This window comes from Opisthocomus hoazin, chromosome 15 (assembly GCF_030867145.1).
Source record: "Opisthocomus hoazin isolate bOpiHoa1 chromosome 15, bOpiHoa1.hap1, whole genome shotgun sequence".
NCBI lineage: Eukaryota > Metazoa > Chordata > Aves > Opisthocomiformes > Opisthocomidae > Opisthocomus > Opisthocomus hoazin.
In genome coordinates, this window is record NC_134428.1 from 13613734 (window position 1) to 13634348 (window position 20615).

The following is a 20615-nucleotide window of genomic DNA, read 5'->3' on the forward strand; positions in this document are numbered from 1 at the left end:
AGACGTGTGCAGGAGCTCAGGGGAGGGCCTGGGGATGGAAACAGTCAAATCTATTTTTTGCACAAACTTCAACTAAAAGCTCTTTGGATTTGGGAAGATGGAAAATCCAGCTCCAGAGCCAACACCCAAACCTGGAAGCTATAACCGGGTTCCTGCAAGGACGGGAGGCCGCTGGCAGGAGCGAGCAGGGGACAGGACTGGGGGAGACCCTCAGCTTCGAGGGGTAGCTGATTTGGGAGCCGGCCGCTGTGCCGCAGCTCGGTGGAGATCCCCCACATGATGTGCAGCAGGAGCAGTGTGTTCGGCGTACCAAAGGCATTTGATGGGTTTCCAAATGACAGGCTGAAGGGAGAAGCGCAGGGCAAGGACGGGGTGCTGAACAGCAAAGAAAGGGCTGGCTGGCGGTCAGGGCTCCGGCTGGGCTGGCTGGCTTGCTCCGGCAGCGTGCGGGCAGGCTGCTGCAAAGAGCATGGGTAAAAGCGCCGTGCCGCTGCTAATTGGAATCGGCAGCAGCGTGAACTCGAGTTGGTCGGGGTCTTTGTGGGGCTGCATCGCTCGGTTCCCGAGAGCAGCCCTGGGAGGAGGTCGATGGGTGTACCCTCGGAGTAGAGGCGGCAGTTTCTGCAGCTGGCATTTCATGTCCCAAAATGGTTGTGTGTTCCCAGTAACGAAATGCCAATTTGGGAATTTCCTGAAAAAAAAAAAAAAAAGGCACATACCCAGCCCTCCCCTGGGATGAAGGCTGTGAGCATTAACATCTTAAAAGCTTACAGCAAGAGAGGGAACTGCACATCAGTTCTCAAAACCAGATCGAAGTAATTATCCTGGCGTTGCTCACCCCACATGCAGGTCGTGTTCTGCAGCCTTGCTGCAAGGGGAGCAGCAGTGTTCCCTGCTCCCCACACTGCTTACTCGCTGTTCCGGCATCTTGGAGATGGCTCTGGGTCTCACAGTGCTGAGATGACGTCTCTGAGACCATGGCTCTGGGTGCCTGGGAACCACTCGATGCTTGTATGAGCTGGCTGGATAGAAAGCGGTGGCTCTGCATTCACTTTTGGAGAGCCAGGCTGGCTGCTGCCCTGGTGACACCGCTCTGCGGAGCCAGAGCAGATCATTTCAAGGTGCAGAGCATGTTGGATTTCTGGCTTTGTCTGGTAACATAAACCACGGTTTGGTTAGTGTAGTGTGTGTGTTCCGCCCCCCCCCCCCCCCCCCCCCCCCCCCCCCCGTAGGATCTGCATTGCAGATAGCTCTTGCTACACAAAATGAAAGCTTTCCTTGCACAGGGATAGTTCCAGAAACCAAAGCTGACATTCCCTCACACTCCCAATCCAGTATTTATTTCCGAGGCTGTGTTTCTGTGCATCTTCAGTGATCTCTCTTCCAGACTGATACTGGAATTATGGTAGTATTTGCAGCAGGCCACTACTGACATCTAAGCACACTTTCTCAGTGGGGGTACCCAGGCCCAATTTAATATTCAAGGCATTTGCTCTTTAAAAGGGAAGTCTTCACTGAAGCTTAGCAGATGGAAGGAGAGCTCGTGTGCACATTTGACTAAACTCGGTGAGTATCTGGCACTGGTATGAGCACTTCCTACGTTCTCATCAGATCTGCTGATATCTTTATTCATGCAGCATTTGCTGCAGTGAAGACTTTCTGGCTGATCTTGCCTGTTCCTGACCCTGGCTAAACCATCACCGGTTAGGGACACAGCTCGTTTGATGGCTGAAGGTAGGACAGATGCCTCTTTGTGTACAGCTGGTGTTCGGGGAACAGGGGCTGCATGAATGGAAATCAAGATTGATTCATGAGCAAGAATAAAATCAAAATTGCTCTGATTATGTCTTCTGCATTCTTTTGCATTGCATCTTCCTCTGCTCTGGCCTGTATATGTGTATGTACTAGATGTACTGCTTGTTGGGAAAGGGAGTTTATGAAGATGAGTGTAAATTCTGCCCCTCAAAGGAGTGAAGGCTTAAATGTCATTTTAAAATTTAAACGTATACTGGGGAGGTGGGGGAATCCCCCCACTGTTCTGTGTAATGCTGCTCTTTGTAGATCAGAGTTCTCCTCATGCCTGTAGCGTGTGGGGATGCTCATAGCACCATTACTGTGCTTGTGAGGTTTGGAGTCCATGTGCTCATCATCTGTGACCCCTTCTGCTAGGGACAGGAGCAGCCAAGCCTTTCTTGGAAGTAGTGAGCTTGTTTGGTTTTGTTTATTTTTTTTCTTGAAATAGTGGTACTTAAACACTTGTCTTGGAAGCCACTGGGCCTGGCCATGAAAATGTGTGAGGGCTGTCTGTTGAGTTTATGTAAGCTCGCAGGGGATGGGGAATTAGGAGTCCACGCGCTACTCTGTGATGGAGGTGTGAGCTGCTTTGGTGATATCCTGTGGTCAAAATGGCCTGAGGTCTCTCTCCATCCCTCTCCTGCAGAGGCATCTCTAATGGGAGAGGGTCCGGTGTGTCTGGGGACACTGAGGCACTCTCTGGCGATAGGCTCGGGTCATAAGGGTGGGACAGAGGTCCTCTGCTTGAGGGCACAAACACAGAACTGAGCCGGTGTATGTCCAGCCCAACTTTCATCCCTAGAAGCTGTTCCAAGGGGAGGACACAGGAGAAAGCCTCGGGGCAGGTGACACTGGGGTGTTTGCTTTCTTCCTCCTGTCTCTGGAGAAAAAGAGTCAGTCTTCTGCTCCCAGGAGCCCCAAAATGCTGCAAAGTGTGTGCAGCTGCACGCCCAGCCTCGAAGGGGCTGCCTCCGTGGGTGCCTATGGCCAAATCCTGTTTGATCACACCTCTGGAAACAGCGGGACAGCTGTAGCGCTTGGACACCCACCTTTGCAAACGTAGCTTTGTTCTCCACGCTGGTTTTTAATAGCAGCTCGTGCTCTTGCATTGCTGCCATGGTGCAAGCTGCAGGCTGCCCGGCTGGAGGGCGAGGGGGCTGCTCGGCTGGCCTGCAGCCAGCGTGGGGCAGGGAGCAGCCTTGCTACCGATGATGCACACGCTTATCCTCTGTTCTGGAACATTTTCACACTGGGAAGGATAACTCCAAGCTGCCTGAGATGGGAAGAAGGATACTGGCTTTTGAAAAGCAAACCCAGGAGCAAAAACACCACCTGCAAAACAATTTATCTCCGGCCACGCAGCTGCCAGGATTCGGCAAGGTTCACTCTGATGACAAACTTTCCCCGCGTCAGCGTAAGGAGGGAGAGCTGGATGGGCAGGGGTGACTGGAGGAGCGGTGGCTGAGGCGGCAGGGAGTGGTGAGATGCTCCTTGGCTGTGAAACCTGTCCCGCTGCTGAGCTTCGGAGCAGCGGTGAGCGGAACCGCACAGCCCACGTCGCCCTCAAGCGCTTTTAAGTCACTATTTATTTCTGCTGTGATATGCTAGGGAAAGGACTTGGATGCTGGTGGGGGTGGGGGGGCACTTCTGGCTTACCGTGACTTTTTGTGGTTTGTGTTTCCCTTTTAATTTACATAAACAATTGGATTTATTTATTTTTGTGACTCGGCAGCTGGGTGAAGGGTTACATCAGGGGCGAGGCTGGCCGTGCCGGAGCAGGGAGCACGGCTTCCCAAAAACAGCCTGGCAGATGACACACTGCATTGACCTACTTTCGGCAGAAGTGTTGGCGAAACTGTGTCCGTAGGCCTCCGCGCAGCTCCGGGATTAGAACAGCGGGGCATTATTCAGACGTGCTCCCGTAAAACTGCCACTAAGGCTCAGCAGCCCTCGGGGTCCCGGGGAATGGGAGATTGGCACGAGCATCTCTTCCCATTTTGAGAATTCCTTCTTTATGAATATTTTGAAGCACATGCCAGAGAAATCTTGCTGTATCCGGTCACTGTCATGGAGTGCAACAGGCTGCGGGTCCAAGATACGCACGCAGTCCGAGGGAAGTCTGGTTTGTGGCACCGCAAAGCTGCCCCTCGCTTACCAGGGCAAGCAGCTGAGCTGTGGTTAAATGCCCGTAGCAGCACCGTTTGCACACAATTCCTCGCGAGGGGAAAGCGTTGCTGTGTAGCTGGATCTCTTGCAAATCACAGGGTGGAGGGGCTTCCACGTATCCTGATGAAGTAAAGGAAAGGAAACTTGTGGCAGCTGCTTAGACCCTCAGACCATAACCCAAGCCTGATAAAGGCGAGCTAGGGTGAGTTCAGATTGCAAGTGAAAGGCCCAAGTTTGACACCCAAAACTAATTTCTCTGACAAATGAGAAGAAAAGAGACTGCAGGGATTACCTGTTTTCTTGGGGAGAAGGTCGATACCAAAGTAGAGAGCAGTGCTTTATTGGAGCCTTGGAGTGATTCTTAGCACACTCTCTTCTACGGAGATGATGACTGAAAGTAAAACAAAGGCGACTTCTGTTAGAAGGTCGGCATTTCTCATCATCCATCTGCTGTCTCGGTATTCCTCCATCATCATATGTTGTATTTTCTGTGTCGGGAGCATGCAGTGTTGTTCCACATCTGTTGTTGCTAATCTTTTCGGGAGACTGGGCTAGCCTGCGGTTTGGGGAGGGCGTGGGAGGAGGCTGGGCTGGGCTGGTGGCTCCCGATGGGGGGGAGGGGGGGGGTGGTTTCGGTCCTGCCCGTTTTGATTTCTCAGGTTTGGATATTAGCTCCAGAAAGAGGGATTATGAACACTCAGCTCAACCCAGGAAGCTGGGGAATGTGGCCTTCATCCTCACCAGAAACGTCTGGCCAGACGTCAGGGAGGGTTGGCTTCCTGAGCTTAGGTGAGGGAAAGTGAGTAGCCCATCATCCTGCCTCTGCCCCAGCAGGCAAGCCAGAGCTGTCAGACCATTTCTCATTAGGAATCCAGTCAATCTGGTGTTATTAATGAAGGGATAATTACTCACCTATGACTTTTGCTCCTCCAAGAGCCCTGCTCAGCTCTGTCACAGCCTGGAGGCTTGTGACTGTGCGGTGAGTTTACCCTTGTGATGCCTTGACAGATTGATGTGGCAAAAGCTTCTTTCTTCTGAGCGTTTCCTGATCTCGCCCTTAGACCGGGGAGGCTGCGTGTGATGTGGCTTCGCTGGGAAATTGGTCCTAATTGCAGAGCCGCCGGGTTGGGCCGTGATGGGTGAGCAGCAGGTGGGCTGGCTCCGGTGGGTGTCCCCCACCTTGAGAGAAACCTTTCCCTGGTGGTCTGACTAACCGTGACTTCTTCATCTGGGCCTTGTTCTGCCTGTCCCAAGCCGTTGTCTCCTCCTGGGTTGGTGCCCGTGTCCCCCGGATGTCTTTCTCCTCGATGATCATCTTTTCCAAGCGGGTACAGTCTGATTGCTCCTGTGAATCTGTGTAGCCACTGGGCAGCTTCTTTCTCCTGCAGATAGGAAAGGTTCCTGCTAACAAGGTGACCGGTGCTGAATTCGTTGATTAGAGGTTGACAGGACGGCGGTGAAGGGTGACTGTCACCTATTGCAGCCCAGTGCCTGCATGGCAGGGTGGCTTTGCCCCTGCGCTGCTCTTGCGACTTCGAGAGCAGAGCTGTACGGAGTCATCGACTCATGTTCTCCCATCGCTTCTCCACTTGCTTCTTTTTGAAGCCCGTTTTGTTTTGCATGTAGTTTTATTAATGCAGTCAATTATAGAGAGGTCAGCAGAGATAAGGTGGCAACTTCTGATAAAACTGCTCCTGTTGAGGCGGTAGGAACTGGTCAACGTCATGTATGTAACCTCTCAGCCCCTTGGTTCCCTTCTCGGAGACCACCTACTCTGCATTGAAAAGGTCTGATGCTTCCAACACAGTCATGTTCCTCAGCTGTCCTCCTCCCATCTGCAAGAGAGTGGTCAGGCACAGATAGTGGTGGTGGATTCTCTTCTAGCCAGCAAGATGTTACCAAAACCTTTCAAAACGGTCTGAATGAGTTTTAATAGAAGTTTATAGCCCTAGTAATTAAGTCTGCTTTGAACGAAGCGCCGGTGATCCCTGCTGGTGCCTGCATGGCGTGGTTTGTGGTTTCCGAGTGCTGCGTGAAGTCACCCATTGGTTTGCAGTGTCTGGGTAAGGGCGGGAGGGAAGGACTGTCAGCCTGTGCCGTGCCTGTGACACCGTCCTCCTCGCTTCGGGGAGCTGTATGCTGGAAAAAGGATTAACACCCCATCTTATAGGACCCTCCTCCGTTACTTTGTTTTTCTTTGGGCAATGTTTTATTTTACAGAAGCCAATTTGAGCAAAAGCACTTCAAAAAGTACGGCTCCCCTCTTCTTCAGTGATGTGTGGGACATAGCGTGGCTCATTTCAGAAGGGTTTTTTGTCAGCGTTCAGGGTATTCAATCAAGTGAGCCTTAAGGAGCATTTTCCTTTTTAATCTGCATAACTTTCCAGGGACTTTGGAGGACAGGAACTCCAAACTGCTCCGCTGTGGCCAGCAGTGGGAGGACAGACTGACTGCGTGACGCTCGCTGTAACAGACAGGACAGTCATCACTTTGAAGAGATGGCTCAGGACCATGAAATGCCACAGTGGGGACAATTCTCCTTACAAGCGTAGTTTAATGTCCCTTTTGTGTATTTTATTTCCCTTATTTCCCCCCCCCCCCAAACTCAGGCTGAGATCTGGTTGGGACTTAGCCTCTGATCTCGAACTCACCTGGTTTTTAAACAACAGTATGTAGTTTTTACTAATGGTTTTGCAGCTTACCCTTTGAAGTCAGGGCCTTGACTGGAGCCGAAGGAGTCTGTACAGTTGCTGGCCAGCCTTGCCGTTCACCCGTAGATCCACGGGTTGCCTAAAGGCAGGTGGGTGGTTCTGATCCAAATCACTGACCAGGGCTCGGTGACTGCTTTGAGAAGGCTTCTGGCATCAGCTTTGCATTAGTTGTCCTCAGCTCGTGGTAGGGGCAGTGAGGGGACAGAAATGGCAAGTAGGACCTCCAGGTGCTGAATGACAAGTGCTAATGTCTGCACGTTACGATTTGCAAGTGCTGTAGGTGTTGAAAGGGCTGCTTTTAATGCTCACATCCAGGCCATGGGTTCTTCTGCAGGCAAGCTGTGCCGAGGTTCACACAGGCACTGCTCTGATAATGACATTGAGCTGTGCTTGAAGGCAAGTCCTTTGCAAGCATTTCTCCGGCACAGGATTGGAAGCTGTGAGCTGGGGAGGACTGAACTGGTTTTAACTGTTTTCTTGATTTCTCCATGTGGGAGCTTTGAGCTGGAGCCGGTGTGGAAGGCTGAAGTGCTTCGTGGTGGGACGGTGCCATCCAGCCAGTGCCCCGGCTGATGCAGGTGGCCTTTTGTGAGTGGGCTGAGAAGATGCTTTGTTTCTGCCTGTGTTATCTGGAATGTCAAAAGCTCTGGTGTATCCCAGCTCCTGAGCCAGGCTTCACTTTCATTTTATTTTGCTCATGGGGCCATCTTCTCTAGGAGGTGCTGCTTGTCTTCTATGTGCTCCTGCCTGAATCGGGCCGGATGTGGAGAAGAGTTTCTACTTCAGTGTACTCATGTGCTTGACAAGAGACTGGCTGCTGGATGCCTCAAAGGTTGTGTCTGCATTGAGTGTGCTCTGGGAAGTTCTGCAAGCCTACTGCTCATTTTCCACACCTCCAGCAGTGAGCCTGTGTTCCAGGCTGGAGGAATTTGAGCTGCTCTTGATGGACTAGCACGCACTGAAAAGACAGCTCAAATTGCTGAGAGGTAAAACCAAGGACCCATATGTCAAACTCAGTACTGGATCCCACGTGTGTTACTGGTGGTTTCCTGTCCCTGGCCCATCGCTGCAGCGGAGGCAGCGATGCTCACCTTGTCTCCGCAATGGAGTGAAGGCAGCTAGACTTATGCTTCCAAAGTGCTTGGATACCAAGAAGTTAATTCTCTTTATTATGTCTCTAGATAGTATGTCTAAACGAAGCTTGAGGGCCTGCGCTGTGTGAAGAGGATCAAAAGGAATATGTGATAAGTACCAATCCACGAGCCATGATATTCAGAAAATGAGGAACTGCTAAGGCACATTAGCCAGGAGGGGCTCGGATGAGGGTTGTGTAAGCAACCTTAGTTCTGCCACTGCCTCCTTGGGAGCCTGAGCTTGCCACTTGGTTAATTCCGTTGTGTAATTTTTGGTTGGAAAATGACAGGCTTCAGTAAGCGCTCCTGGCCCTATTGTCTCGTCTCTGGAGGAGTCAACAGGTTGAGCTACAGGAAAAACAGATAGCAGAAAGCTGCTCTTTCTAGCTCTGATCAGTGCTGCCGCTTGGTATGTGAGCATCAGATTATAAACGTACTCCTGGATCGCTTATGGAAAGCCAAAGGCGGGTGGTTGGACTGGTGCTAGCTTTGTCCTGCGGAGGCTAACACCACATGGGTGCTTGAGCTTCGGCGAAAGCACGAGACCCTGAGCTGCCTGTGGATGTACTGGAGAGTGGCTTCTCCTCTGTCCCGTTGCTCTGGATGCAAGATCGTCCTAAATGCCTGTAATTTTTATAATATTTGGCTGTATGTCATTTTTGCCACCTTGTTTTCAAGCAGCCTGCCCCGCGAGGGAGTTCATTTTGTATCAGTTGTCCTCTCTTAAGCCAACCATCTCTTCATCTTGCCTTTTTATGGGTCTGGTTTGTTTTGTGCCGTTCACGCAGGTTCCTAGCCGTGTTCCTGCACTGAATAATGCAGGTCTGTTAGCTGCACATAATCCATACTGTTCAAATCACTTTGAGTTTGTGGCTCTGTGGCTTGCAGCAGTATGTGCAGTGTGTGTTGGCAGATGACTTAAATACTTCTGAAAGGCTCTGTTTTTCTAGGTCATTCCTATATGAAGCCGATAAAACTGGCTCTGTTTCTGACCTGTGTGTCACTACTGTACCCACAGCTCTTCACTCAAGGTGCCTTTTCACTGAAATCCTGTCTTCTGAAAGCAGTTTTTAGAATCTATTTCAGGAGCCTTGTCTACCTGGACTTCAGCAAGGCTTTCGACACAGTCTCCCATAATATCCTCCTAGGGAAGCTGAGGAAGTGTGGGCTGGATGAGTGGTCGGTGAAGTGGATAGAGAACTGGCTGAATGGCAGAACTCAGAGGGTTGTCATCAGCGGCGCTGAGTCTAGTTGGAGGCTGGTAACTAGTGGTGTCCCTCAGGGGTCAGTACTGGGCCCAGCCTTGTTCAACTTCTTCATCAATGACCTGGATGAAGAGTTAGAGTGTACCCTCAGCAAGTTTGCTGATGACACCAAACTGGGAGGTGTGGTAGACACACCGGAAGGCTGTGCTGCCATTCAGCGTGACATGGATAGGCTGGAAAGCTGGGCAGAGAGGAACCTGATGAGGTTCAACAAAGGCAAATGCAGGGTCCTGCACCTGGGGAGGAACAACCCCATGCACCAGTACAGGCTTAGGACGGACCTGCTGGAGAGCAGCTCTGTGGAGAGGGACCTGGGTGTCCTGGTGGACGACAGGTTAACCATGAGCCAGCAGTGTGCCCTGGCTGCCAAGAAAGCCAATGGAATCCTGGGGTGCATCAAGAAGAGTGTGGCCAGCAGGACGAGGGAGGTTCTCCTTCCCCTCTACACTGCCCTGGTGAGGCCTCATCTGGAGTACTGTGTCCAGTTCTGGGCTCCCCAGTTCAAGAAAGATGAAGAGCTACTGGAGAGAGTCCAGCAGAGGGCTACAAGGATGATGAGGGGACTGGAACATCTCCCCTACGAGGAGAGGCTGAGGGAGCTGGGCTTGTTCAGCCTGAAGAAGAGAAGGCTGCGAGGGGACCTAATAAATGCTTATAAATATCTCAAAGGTGGGTGTCAGGAGGATGGGGCCAAGCTCTTTTCAGTGGTGCCCAGTGACAGGACAAGGGGCAATGGGCACAAACTGAGGCACAGGAAGTTCCGTCTGAACATGAGGAAGAACTTCTTCCCTCTGAGGGTGATGGAGCCCTGGAACAGGCTGCCCAGGGAGGTTGTGAAGTCTCCTTCTCTGGAGATATTCAAGACCCGCCTGGACAAGGTCCTGTGCAGCCTACTGTAGGTGACCCTGCTTCAGCAGGAGGGTTGGACTAGATGACCCACAGAGGTCCCTTCCAGCCCCTACTATTCTGTGATTCTGTGACTTCTGTTCCTGTAGCTCTACGGTCTGTTGCGTTTCTTGACAAGCCCAGGTTACTACTGCACATCTGAGCCCTTTATGAAGCCCGGCGCTGCTTCTCTCAGCACAATGGGATGGCGAAGGGTGCATCTCTGGCTGCTGCTGGAGCTCAGCATGCATTTACCTGCACAAAGAGCGCGTGACCTGTCCTGCTCGCCTGCGAGCTGCACGTGTGCCAGACGTCCAGGGGAAAGCTCCGTGCGGCTGGCCGTGTCTGCTGCGGGCAGTGCTGCTCCTTGGAGCTGGACGGTGCCTGGAGACGCTTGACAGACGCTGGGCAGAGGTTGCCCTTGGCTTGCAGTTGGCGTAAAAGACAAGAGTGAATACTCCACCAGTGGGAGAGCATGCAGATGTGTTTGGGTAGAGATGGTCCTTGTCGGAAGCTTTACACAGCAGTGTTTGGACAGTGATTTTTTTTTTTCTTTTTGAAACGCTGGGAGGAATGAGGGCATCTTAAGAATGGAGGGAGATGCAGGATTTAGTGCAGAGGCATAAGCAGCAAGAAACAGGGCAGCACCAGGGAACACAGAAAATCAAACGTGGGGGAGAAAAAGTGCTGTGGCCGACTGGTCAGAGCTGGGCTCGCGGCAAAATTTGTGTGACGGCACATCTCCATCTCCCAAGTGAGTGGTGTGGTTGGTGCGATGAGCTTGGGAGGTGGTGGTCTCGGTGGGGTTGGAATGAGCACAGGCTGGGCAACGGGAAGCTTCAAGGCAAGGATAGGAAGAGGTGTCAAAAGGAAACTGCAGGTGCCTTGTAGTAGACTTAATTTGCTTTTTACATCTTCCCCCCCCCCCCAAATTCACCTTAGCTTCACTGGATGATACAGTGCCTGGTTTTACTGGTTACAGCTACTTCTGTGAATTCTACATCAGCTGCGTTACCCTGGTAAAACAGTGCTGCCACAATAGTTCAACTAAAGCTTTATCCGGATACATGGTACCTTGCCCACGTATTCCAGTCAAATTAGTGCAATTAATTTGGGAAAAAGACCTAGCATATAGCCTACGGCCTCTTAGGGGGGAGGTAGTTGGGCAGTAATGCTGCCTCCTGGGCGGTCTCTTGGAGCCTGATGTTTAGCGTTGAGATTTTTGGTTTTGCAGGGGTGTAACAGGACTAGCAGCGGGAGTGACAGGTAGAGCTGAAACCGCAGGAGAAGCTGGTCACAGACACTCCAGCGCGAGGACAACAAGCAGGCCTGAATCGCCTCCTCATCTCTGGGTGAAGAGCTGTGATTCTGAGCAGCATTGGGAAGCGGTGACTCCAAGTGTGCTGACCACATCGACTCTCAAAGAGGAGGGAGAGAGGTCGAGTGAAATCAGGGATGGGTGTGAGAGACGAAAGAATGCCTTATGGTGTGAGGGGCACGGAGAAGGGGATGTGAAGGAAGGTAGGGTGTCTGCTGGGGTTTGGCTTTGAGGTCTGAGGGGGAGGGAATTTGGGCACTCGTGCTCGCTGTGCGCTGCCGGAGCAGGGCTGTGCAGTGGTACTGCTGGTGGCTGTTGGTGCTGCTGTGGGGGACAGCAGGGAGCAGAGCCCTCCAGCTCTCCCCAGTGCCTCTCTGCACGTGGAGGGTGCTGCTCTTCGCATGGGGAGTGTCAGCTGAGCAGCAAAGGTCTCTTAGGTTTTTTTGGCTCTTTTTGACGGGAGTATGAAAGCTTAATGCAGCCTGTTGTGCTGGGAGACGTGCAGGCAAGCTCTCCATGGCAACTCTCCCTATACACAAAGCACCATATGGCTTTTTTGGAGGGGGAGGGAATGAATCGGGCAGAAAAGTCAACCTTTGTTTGTGGTGATGTTTGTCTTTGCATGGGGAGGTGGAAACACGGAGCGCTGCCTCCTGGGCATGGCTTCTACTGGCCACACCACCAGCAAGGGTGCAGGTGACAACTCAGATGGTCCTTCCTTGCTTTTTACAGTGGAGCTTGCTGTAAAAATAAACCCTGCCTGCGCAGAGACCCCCTCTTTTGGGCTGGGCGCTCTGCAGACAGATGGAGCAACCAGTCTCATGTTCGCCCTGACACCGAGAAACACCTGAATAGCTGGGAAGGCTCCAGGAGCACTCGGTTTGGGCAAGAGCTGTATAGGAGGCGGCTGATGTCAAGGAGCTGTTTGTTGCCTTCTCTGCCCACGCTTTATACCCCTGCTTCCGAAGGGAACTGAAAGCCTTCACTTGACTGTAAATCCTCCCTCTTTAAGTCCCTTTGGAAGGAAAGAGCGGAATAAATATCTTTATCTGTGTCTGTAGAAAAGCAGGAAGCTTTTGTGTGGCTGCTGGGAGGGGGAGGAAAAGCAATGATATGGGAATCAGCAGAAGGGAGCAGCCTGTGCCTGGCTCCGCCTCCTCTGGGGTGCTCTGCGGTTCCCAGGGCTGCCATGGGGTGCCACCATGAGCACTGGAGATGGCCTTCCATCCAACAACCAGTAAGGCTGTCTGGGTTACCCGGCCGTGCCTGGCAGAGGTGCAAGATCAGGCAGCTGGAAGCACTGAAAGCTGCCCAGCACCCAGCTGTTTGGCTGGAGTCTTGCCACTGTCGGCTGGAGGATTCAGATGTGCTGCAGATGAAGCATCTGCACTGGGCTGGGGTATGCTCGGCGGCTGTGGAGAGCAGAGTTGTCACTGGGGCTCATGCTGGGTGGGACATGGGACCAGGGCCCTGTGCCTGCAGCCTGTGTCCTGGTGAGCTGATCTGGCTCTTTGGATGCTCGTATCGCAGTCACCTTTCTGGAGGTGGCCATTGCCCGTGTGCTGCGCTCTGTACTCGGCCAGAGACATGACTGGCTGTCCACTCTGTTTTGATGACGTGACCTGGGTTGCCTTTGAGGAGCAGTGTTTGGTTTTCCCAGCAGTAGGCAGAGGCTCCTCTTGGTGAGACCCGCTCTCAGGTGCTCCCGTCGTAGGCTTAGGCCCACGGGTGGAGAGGTGCAATGGGGACAGGGTGACGTCTGAGGAGAGGGGAACACTGTCTTGAGATACTTCAGTGCTAAACCTGTTGGTTAGAGTGAGAGGTGGCCTGGGGCTGCCTTGCCTTGAGCAGCATGCTCGGGCAGCAGCGCTTGCAGGTGCGTCTCGCTGCCTTGCTCAGGGTTGCAGCCCCAGCTGGAAGCGCAGCTCATAGCAGCACCGCTGCCTGGTGCCACCAGCGGGGAGAGCAGCGAGGATATCGGAGTCAGAAATGGTGAACAAGAGCACCTTTCATCCGATGAAGCCATGACCCCGCCGCATGCTCACTGTAGAGGCACAGCACCGTATGCTAGTTTCTGGAAAAGCAGTTTGGCTTATTCCTGGTTTTGATTTACACTCTAACCCCTGGGAGCCCCAGGCTCAGAGTAGGGGAGGGCTCGTTTCTTGACGCTGCGCTCTCAGCTTCTCTCACCCCTATGGGCTGCTGGTACCCGTCAGGTCAGTCGCTCCAGTATCTCCCGGGGCCCTGACTGTGTTTGCATTTAATGGTCAGCTGAAAGAGGGGCTGAGGAGGGTGTTTGGGTGGGAGGAGGGGTGCTGCTGCAAGCCTGCGTCCTTACTCTGTCCGGTGCCCTAAGCTCTTGACTTTGTATTGGATGTACAGATCCCTTAATGAAAATGGCCTTTCTTGATATCTGGAGATGGACCCGAAGCGGGAGCCCTGGCTGTGACTATACAGGGAGTATACCCTTCGAGGGAGGCTGCGTGCGCTCCCGCCTGGGTGACTGTGCCGCCGGCTGCAGCACAACGTCGTGCGACTGGCGTGCCCCTTCAGTTCGGACCGGAGCCTGGGAGCTGTTTGAATCAGCTGGGAAGCCACCAGCCTGAAGGACGCAGAAAGCAGACCTGGCTTTGTAGCTCCGCTCTCATCGGCTGCCGCGAGCAGCTATACAAGGAAAGCCCATCCCTCCCCAAATCCGGGGGATCGCCGAGCTTTCCGAGGAGTGCTGACATAATGACTCCCTCTGCCCGGCCAAGTTTATCGACATCAGACGAACCTAGTGCCGCAACGTTTGCAGCTCCAAGGCGTGTGGTTTTGAGCCTGCCATTTATTTTTGGACTGCAGCATCTGATCTTGATGTGGTGTTTCCAGCCTGTGATCTAGGTCGTGTGCTGGATCAGACATTAGCTGTTGCTTGAGGGAGCACGGGGAATTTACGCTCCCTTCCTCGGTTGAAGGGCTTGGAGAAACGCCACTCTGCTCTGCTGCAGATGGGTATTTGGGGGTGGGAGGACTAATTTTGGCTTGTTTTTTTAAAAAAAAAGAAATCTGCTTGAAAACCTCCTATTTTCCTGTCCCCCTGTGAGGATGGCTCCTGATGTGGCTGGCCACGGGAGGAGCAGTAGATGATAAAAGCTTCGGTGCAGCCTGCTCTCTCTGCAGTTCCCATGGTAGTTGGCTGTCACACATAGATCTAACGTATTCCCTGCCCACAGCAGGATTAAAGCCTTCTGGGAGAAGAATAAGAGGATGCAGGAAATGGAGATAGGGGAGAAACCAGGAAAAGGAATGGAGACCATGACAGGATAGGGATGAATCCAGGTGCTAGCCCCATCGGAGCAGCAAGGGGCCTTGTAGGAGCTCTGCCAGGGAGCAGCCGTCCCAGCTGCCTTCCACCCGAGGTGGTGGTGGGATGCCTGGAAGCAGAGGTCCTTTCTGAAAGCCGAAGGCACTGGTGCGTGCAAGAGGAAGTTCTTGTCCTGCTGCTGTCGTGTCTCCCAAAGCTGTCCTTCAGCTGAGGGTGTGCGTTTCCTTCTGGTGATTCTCTCTCTTTTTTATTTTCCTCTGCAGATCCTGACAGCCAGTTGTATGATATGGGATATACCCCTGAGGAGGAAGCCCCGGCCTGTCCTGATGAGTTTGATGACTTTGTCACGTTTGAGGCAAGTATGAGTGCTGTTAACTCCCGCAAACGTTGGCTGTCTGCAGCGTGAGACTTGAGCATGGAGGGTTTGGCTGGGGGAGAAGAGCATTTGCTGTGACAGGGCTCAGGGATGCTTAACACATAGTAAAGTCGAATCCTTTAATCTGTGGGTGACTGGCCCAGAGAATTTGAACCAAGCATTTGGTGCTGTTTAAGTTAAAATTTGCGTTCAAGCAAAAACCCACAGCTAGTGTTGTCGTAGCATGCTGAATGCCAGAGCGTGGTGCCCTGGGTAAAAGAGGGCCATCCTTTTTGTGCTGAAACACTAGCAACGTGGGAAGGGTGCCTGCTGCCGTCATGTTTGTCTCGTTGCTGGAGTTTTGGAGTTTGGAGAACCTGAGCCTGATTTTGAGATGTACCAACCAGGAGCCGACCTGAGAGGCACAGCGGAGGGGTCAGACGTTGGCGCTCGGTGCTGTTTGGCCAGTAAAAGGCACAGCAGGAGACGAAAATGCAGAATTTTTTTCTTTCTCTCTCTTCTTGGGCTTGATCAAGGATGCTTCTCTGACACAGTATTTTCCCTTTTGTTTAAGTTATGGCCTTATCCCTCCCTTCCCTTCTGTATCTCTTAGCACTGGGGCATATTGGAGTAACGTCCTGTATCTGCTCTCCTCAGCTGCAGAAGAGGCTGCTGCTCCAGTGACCTGTTGTCTGTGCTTGGGGTGTCTGGGCTTTGCTTGGTAGGCTTCCCCCGTTCCTGCTCTGTACCTTCCAGCCTGGAGAAGAAGGCACTGCACATGCCCTCAGAGCAAAGGGCATTCTGGCTCCCTGGTCCCACGTAGGGACTAAATACCTTCCTTCTGCTTTTCCAAACTTTCCTCTTCAGGTTTTTGAGTCTTGTGTCTTGGTACCCTGCATGTTTTTATCACACAGTTTGTTACTTGTGAAGGGACTCCAAGCCTCCTTTATATTTGCATGCAAATATATATGTCTTTGCTTTGTATAGTCTGTAATATGTTATTTTGGCCTTATGAGTTTTTGATAAAAGGCTCAAGCTATTCTTTTGGATTTCCTAACGATAAACTGAGTGTTGGGCAACTGGTCTTCCCCAAGTTAGTGAGAATCACAGGTTCATCACTTCAGATGGCTTGAAGCTCTCACTTGGACTCGTGCTTGACAGTCGACCAGGTCAACATCCCCTTTCCCAGCCAGGCGTGGGTTTTCTCTTCAGCTGGTTTGCTGGCTCCCGTTCTCAATGAAGTCAACGGACTTGCACTGTCACCCTGAGCAAGTCCCTTATTGCCTTAGGACAGCTCAGATGAACACAGCCTTTAGAGCATGACCTTGACTGGACGCCAGGTACCCACCAAGCCGCTCCATCAGTGCCCTCCTTAGCAGAATGGAGTGAGTCAGGATGAAGGCAGTTTCATAAAGCAAAGGCCGTGCGCAGAAGCAAAGGAAAAGAGAAGATTTATTCTCTACTTTCCATCAGCAGGCGACATCCAGCCACTTCCCAGGAAGCAGGGCTGCAGCGTGCGCAGTGGTTGCTCCAGAAGACAAACGTAATAACAAACGTGTCGTCCCCCCCTCCTTTCTTTTCGCTTTCATTGCTGAGCAGATGTCGTATGGTATGGAGTAACACCTTGGTCAGTTTGGGTCAGCTGCCCTGGCTATGTCCCCTCCCAAGATCTTGCCCACCTCAGCTTGCTGGTGAGGGGGGATGCTGGAGAGACAGCCTTGATGCTTAGATTATTTTTCCTTTTTGAAAGATAGTTACAAAAGCCAGTAATAGCTGGGTGGGAGGGAGACAGGAAGGCAGGAAGGAAGATGGGTTTTCATATTCTTTCTCTGTCTGGGACAAGGTCACAAATGTGCTGTTTAACCGCTGGACAGAGCAGTTCAGAGGCTCTGACAGTCTGCATCGCAGTGCTCGTGCAGGCAAGGACTTTTGCTTTTTGCTCCTCAGACCTGCGTCAAGGGACGGTCTTCTGAGATTCAGAGCAGGGATGTTTTCTAAGGGCTAATTTAACATAGATGAGCTCTGTCAGTGCTGCAAGCTATTCTGGGCAGGAATACCAACAAGCCGGGTGTGTGCCCCGCTGGGATGAAATACTTATGCTGCTGGGCCATCGTTTCCTTGAAACGACAAGGTGACCCAAAGGAAAAAGGTGATGAATCCCAAAATCTCTTTTTCAGAAAGATGTAAATGGATTCTTATACTGAATAGGGTAATCGTCTAAAGATCAGAGCTCTGATGGTGTCTAGGGGGAAGAATTACCCTTGTTGTCTTGGATACATGATTTGAAATAATTTCCAGCGTGCAAGGATTTCGTAGAGGTTCAGCAAACGAGAACATGATTGAGAAATACTGCTCAGCACTGCGAGTGTAAAAATAAATTGGTGTCTTGGGGTGTGTGGTTTTTTTGTTCTTGTTCAGCTGAGCAGTGAGCTCCCAACGTGCGTTTTATTCCACATGTCCCATAGTGCTGTACCTTGGAAAGCTTGAGCTGTGCTGGGGGGGTGAGAGAAGCCAGAGTACCAAGAGACCTGCTGGGAGCGGGAAACGAGTGCTTTTCACCAGGGCACCGTCCTGCGCTGCCTGGCAGAGCAGCCTGCTGCTGGGGGGGGCCCGGCAGGTCCTTCTCCAGTAGGTGCTGCAGGCAGCTGGCTTTGGAAATCGTTAAGAGACAAAACAGAATAAAGGCCTTTCCCAATATATATTCCACTTTGCTTGGATTCACCTGGAAGAAAGGAGGGGAGAAAAAAGCACCTTTCTGAAAGTGAAGGTGTTGCCTTTCCTCCAAGCAGACCTCCCACACCACCGAAAAGCAGTTTGGATCCTCAAACGTCCCCGTTTCAGACCTGGGCAGGCGGTGCGCAGCAAGCACGCAGCTCTAGAACTTGCCGCTACGTGGGACCACCGGGCAGCTAAACAGCTTCTTTAACACGACAGCTTCTTCCTCAGCCCCCCAAAACGCGACTGCTGGACTTCAGACCCCGGGCAAGCCCCTCTTTGGCAGGGCCATGGGGCGAGGGAGCACAGCTAGCTCTTCTCCTCTCGTGTCGCATCGGGACGTTTGCAGCGTGAGCAGAAGGAGAGGTGCTGCGTTTGCTGTGCCGTGGTACCGAGAGTAGTTGCGGTTGCTGGATTTGGAGCGGCGGCTGTGGTCTCCCGGGAACAGCGCAGAATCGCAGTGGCTTGAGTGCTTGGCTCTTACAAGTGTTGGGGCCTTGACAGAGAGCTTTTCTCCTAAATGCTTGTTCAAACAAGTGTAAACAAGTGCTTTAAGCAGTCTAAATGAAAATGTCTTCTCTTTGTTAATAAGGTTGCTCTTCTTGGTGACTCATCCTCTCTTCTGGTGGCTGTCATCAGAGTGAGCCAAACATCTGTGGAAAACCCTGCGTACCCAGTACTGGTGTCTTTCAGTGAGTGTTTGCTCTACAGAGAGCAGAACCAACACTTGCATCTTCCAGTAAGGGCGTCAAAAACCTCTCAAGGGGGGCGAGCTCTGAACTTTGACGCTTCACGCAGGGACCTTTGTAATGTCAGAGACTTCTACCGTTCAGCCACCGGTGTGGCTTCCGGTGGAGCATGGAGCTTCTGGCCCTCGGTGCACCTTGCCAGGTCCGGCCAGCAGACAGGTTAAACTGCTTTCAAAGGGGATTGCTGGCCGCATGGCTCCGCTGGGACACAGCGGCTTGCAGGGCACTGGAAAGGCAGGAGGCTTGGGTTCCCCCAGCCACATGGCTTCTTGCGCATCCAGCCGTGCTTGCAGGGGACCAAAAACTAACGACAGTGGTTTTGGCTACCCTGCTTTGTAAAACCTGTGTAAGGGGAGCTTGGAGTCTGTCCGTCCAGACACCTGAGTTCCCGCCTGTTGTCCCTGAGGCTGGGCTAGTGCAGGTTTGCTGTGGACGAGCTGAAGGTGGGAGTTACCCTTGCCTCCCTTATAAGCTGCCGTGAGGCTCATGACTCAGTTCTGAGGTATGAGGACTCGTCAACCGTGCCCTGCAGGGTGGAAAGGTGAATTTGGATTTAGCTTTCTTGATGCCCGCTGTGCCTTGCCCTAGGCCAAGGGCTCCCTGTCCTCTCTGCTCTAACTCCTGGGGGCGGATGAGCCCACTTGAGCAACGCAGAGCGGGAAGGCTGACTCTCCCAACATGAGAGCAAGCCACAAAAATTCAGTTGTCTGCCTTACGCTGGGATTGGGCACAGAGACGAGAAACCTTCAGTGGGCTGGAGGGGAGGCAAGCGCTCCATGAAGGCTGACCAGGAGCATGATAAATAGCACAAATGCCTACTTTAGCTGTGGGAACCTGGGCCAGCAAGGTGGTGGAAAGGCTGTTTTTTGAGATATGCAAAGCAGGGCAGGTAGAACTTCTGCGGGTGAGAGGTGCGGGTGAGTGGGCCGTGCGGTGCCGTACTGTGCTGTGCGGTGCCGTACGGTGCCGCTCACCTTGCGCAGGGCGGTTGCCATCTGCTGGGCGGCCGCTGCGGCTCCTCTCCCTTGCAGCCAGGAAAACGCATCGTGCGGAGCCGCGCGCAGCCGCAAGAGGAGCATTTTGCTCTCTCTCAGCAGCAGCACTAACCAGGTGTGCGGCAAAGCTAACCAGGCACATGGGCGGGCATCGTGCAAGCCTTACCCCGCACCAGGCGTGTTCCCCCCGGCTAAATGTTCATCAGCAAGTTGTGCAGGGAGTGGGTCTGGAGAGCTAACGGCGGACAGGGAGGTCCCACGCGTAGTTTTGTGCGGTTTGGGACGAGGGGTGCTCCTGGCTGTCTCCTGCCTGTCCGCAGGCACAGCTGGCAGCTGCAGAAAGAACTGTTGCCTCTGTTAAAGCTGGGATTTCTTTTCCTGTGGAGGAATTTAATGCTTCTTGAAGGGCAAAAATGAGAGGCAATTTAAATCCATGTTGCTGGATTTCTCCAGCTGCTCCGAGTTTCTGCAAAGGGGACCGAAGACTTGCGTTATTCCGGCTGCACGCTGGTAATGCAGAAGCTGTTGCTGAGAGCGCCTGGTTGTACCACAGCTCGGGTGTGCAAGGGCCGTTCCCCAGAGGCATCAGCTGTCGTTCCTTGGGGCTTGTGTTTCGCAGCAAGCCCACGTGCTGTGGTTGAACAAGTCTGCTGTAGGATCACAGTCTCTCCTCCTGGTAGCCCAGCGAGCCTTCGGAGCCCTCATTGCTTATTACAGACTGCCCGGGAGGGTATTTGCCTTCCCCTGAGGCAGAGAGCTGTGCCTGGCGAGCACAGAGCGTTTGGGGTACGTCTTTTCTGCCTCGGTGGCAGACCTGCTTTGCAATCCTCAGCACTTTACGTGAGGTTTTTCCTCCTCTGCCTCTCTGTACCACTGTTGCCACCAGATGCAAGTCTGGTAGAGGTCAGCCGGGCTGTAAAGACGGGGTTAAGCTTTGCAGCCTTCCAAGGCAACCTGCCTCCGAGCTGCCCGAGGGGCTCGCAGAGCCGGGGCAGAACTGGGGGTCAGCTCGCCAGCTCTGCTGGGGACCCCCGAGGGCTGTTCCCCGATTACCCTAACACAGGTGTGAAGGTGTGTGGTCCTCTGCCACGCCAGCAGTGCTGTACCACCGCAGCAGTGGTGGGGATGGGAAGATGGACACCAGGCAGCAGAGCGTGAAGATGGCACCTCTTCACCCCTGGGCTCAGGCTTTCTTTACCAGTGCCGTTCCCCCGTCGGGAAG

At 52.8% G+C, this 20615-nt stretch overlaps 1 protein-coding gene across 4 annotated transcripts in view; it reads left to right on the forward strand.

Annotated features, from left to right (window-relative positions):
• The window catches only part of RAB11FIP3 (RAB11 family interacting protein 3), a 58958-nt gene that overhangs the window by 3796 nt on the left and 34547 nt on the right, over positions 1-20615 (forward strand). For 2 of the 4 annotated variants that reach the window (XM_075436249.1, XM_075436253.1), the window contains exons 1-2: positions 1649-1734; positions 14843-14934. In XM_075436249.1, coding sequence (XP_075292364.1) covers positions 1725-1734; positions 14843-14934 — 102 coding nt within the window. In that variant the 5' untranslated portion in view covers positions 1649-1724. Of the gene's footprint in view, positions 1-1648; positions 1735-14438; positions 14727-14842; positions 14935-20615 lie in introns of those variants that run through there. The other 2 variants (XM_075436252.1, XM_075436251.1) reach the window with 2 other exon arrangements.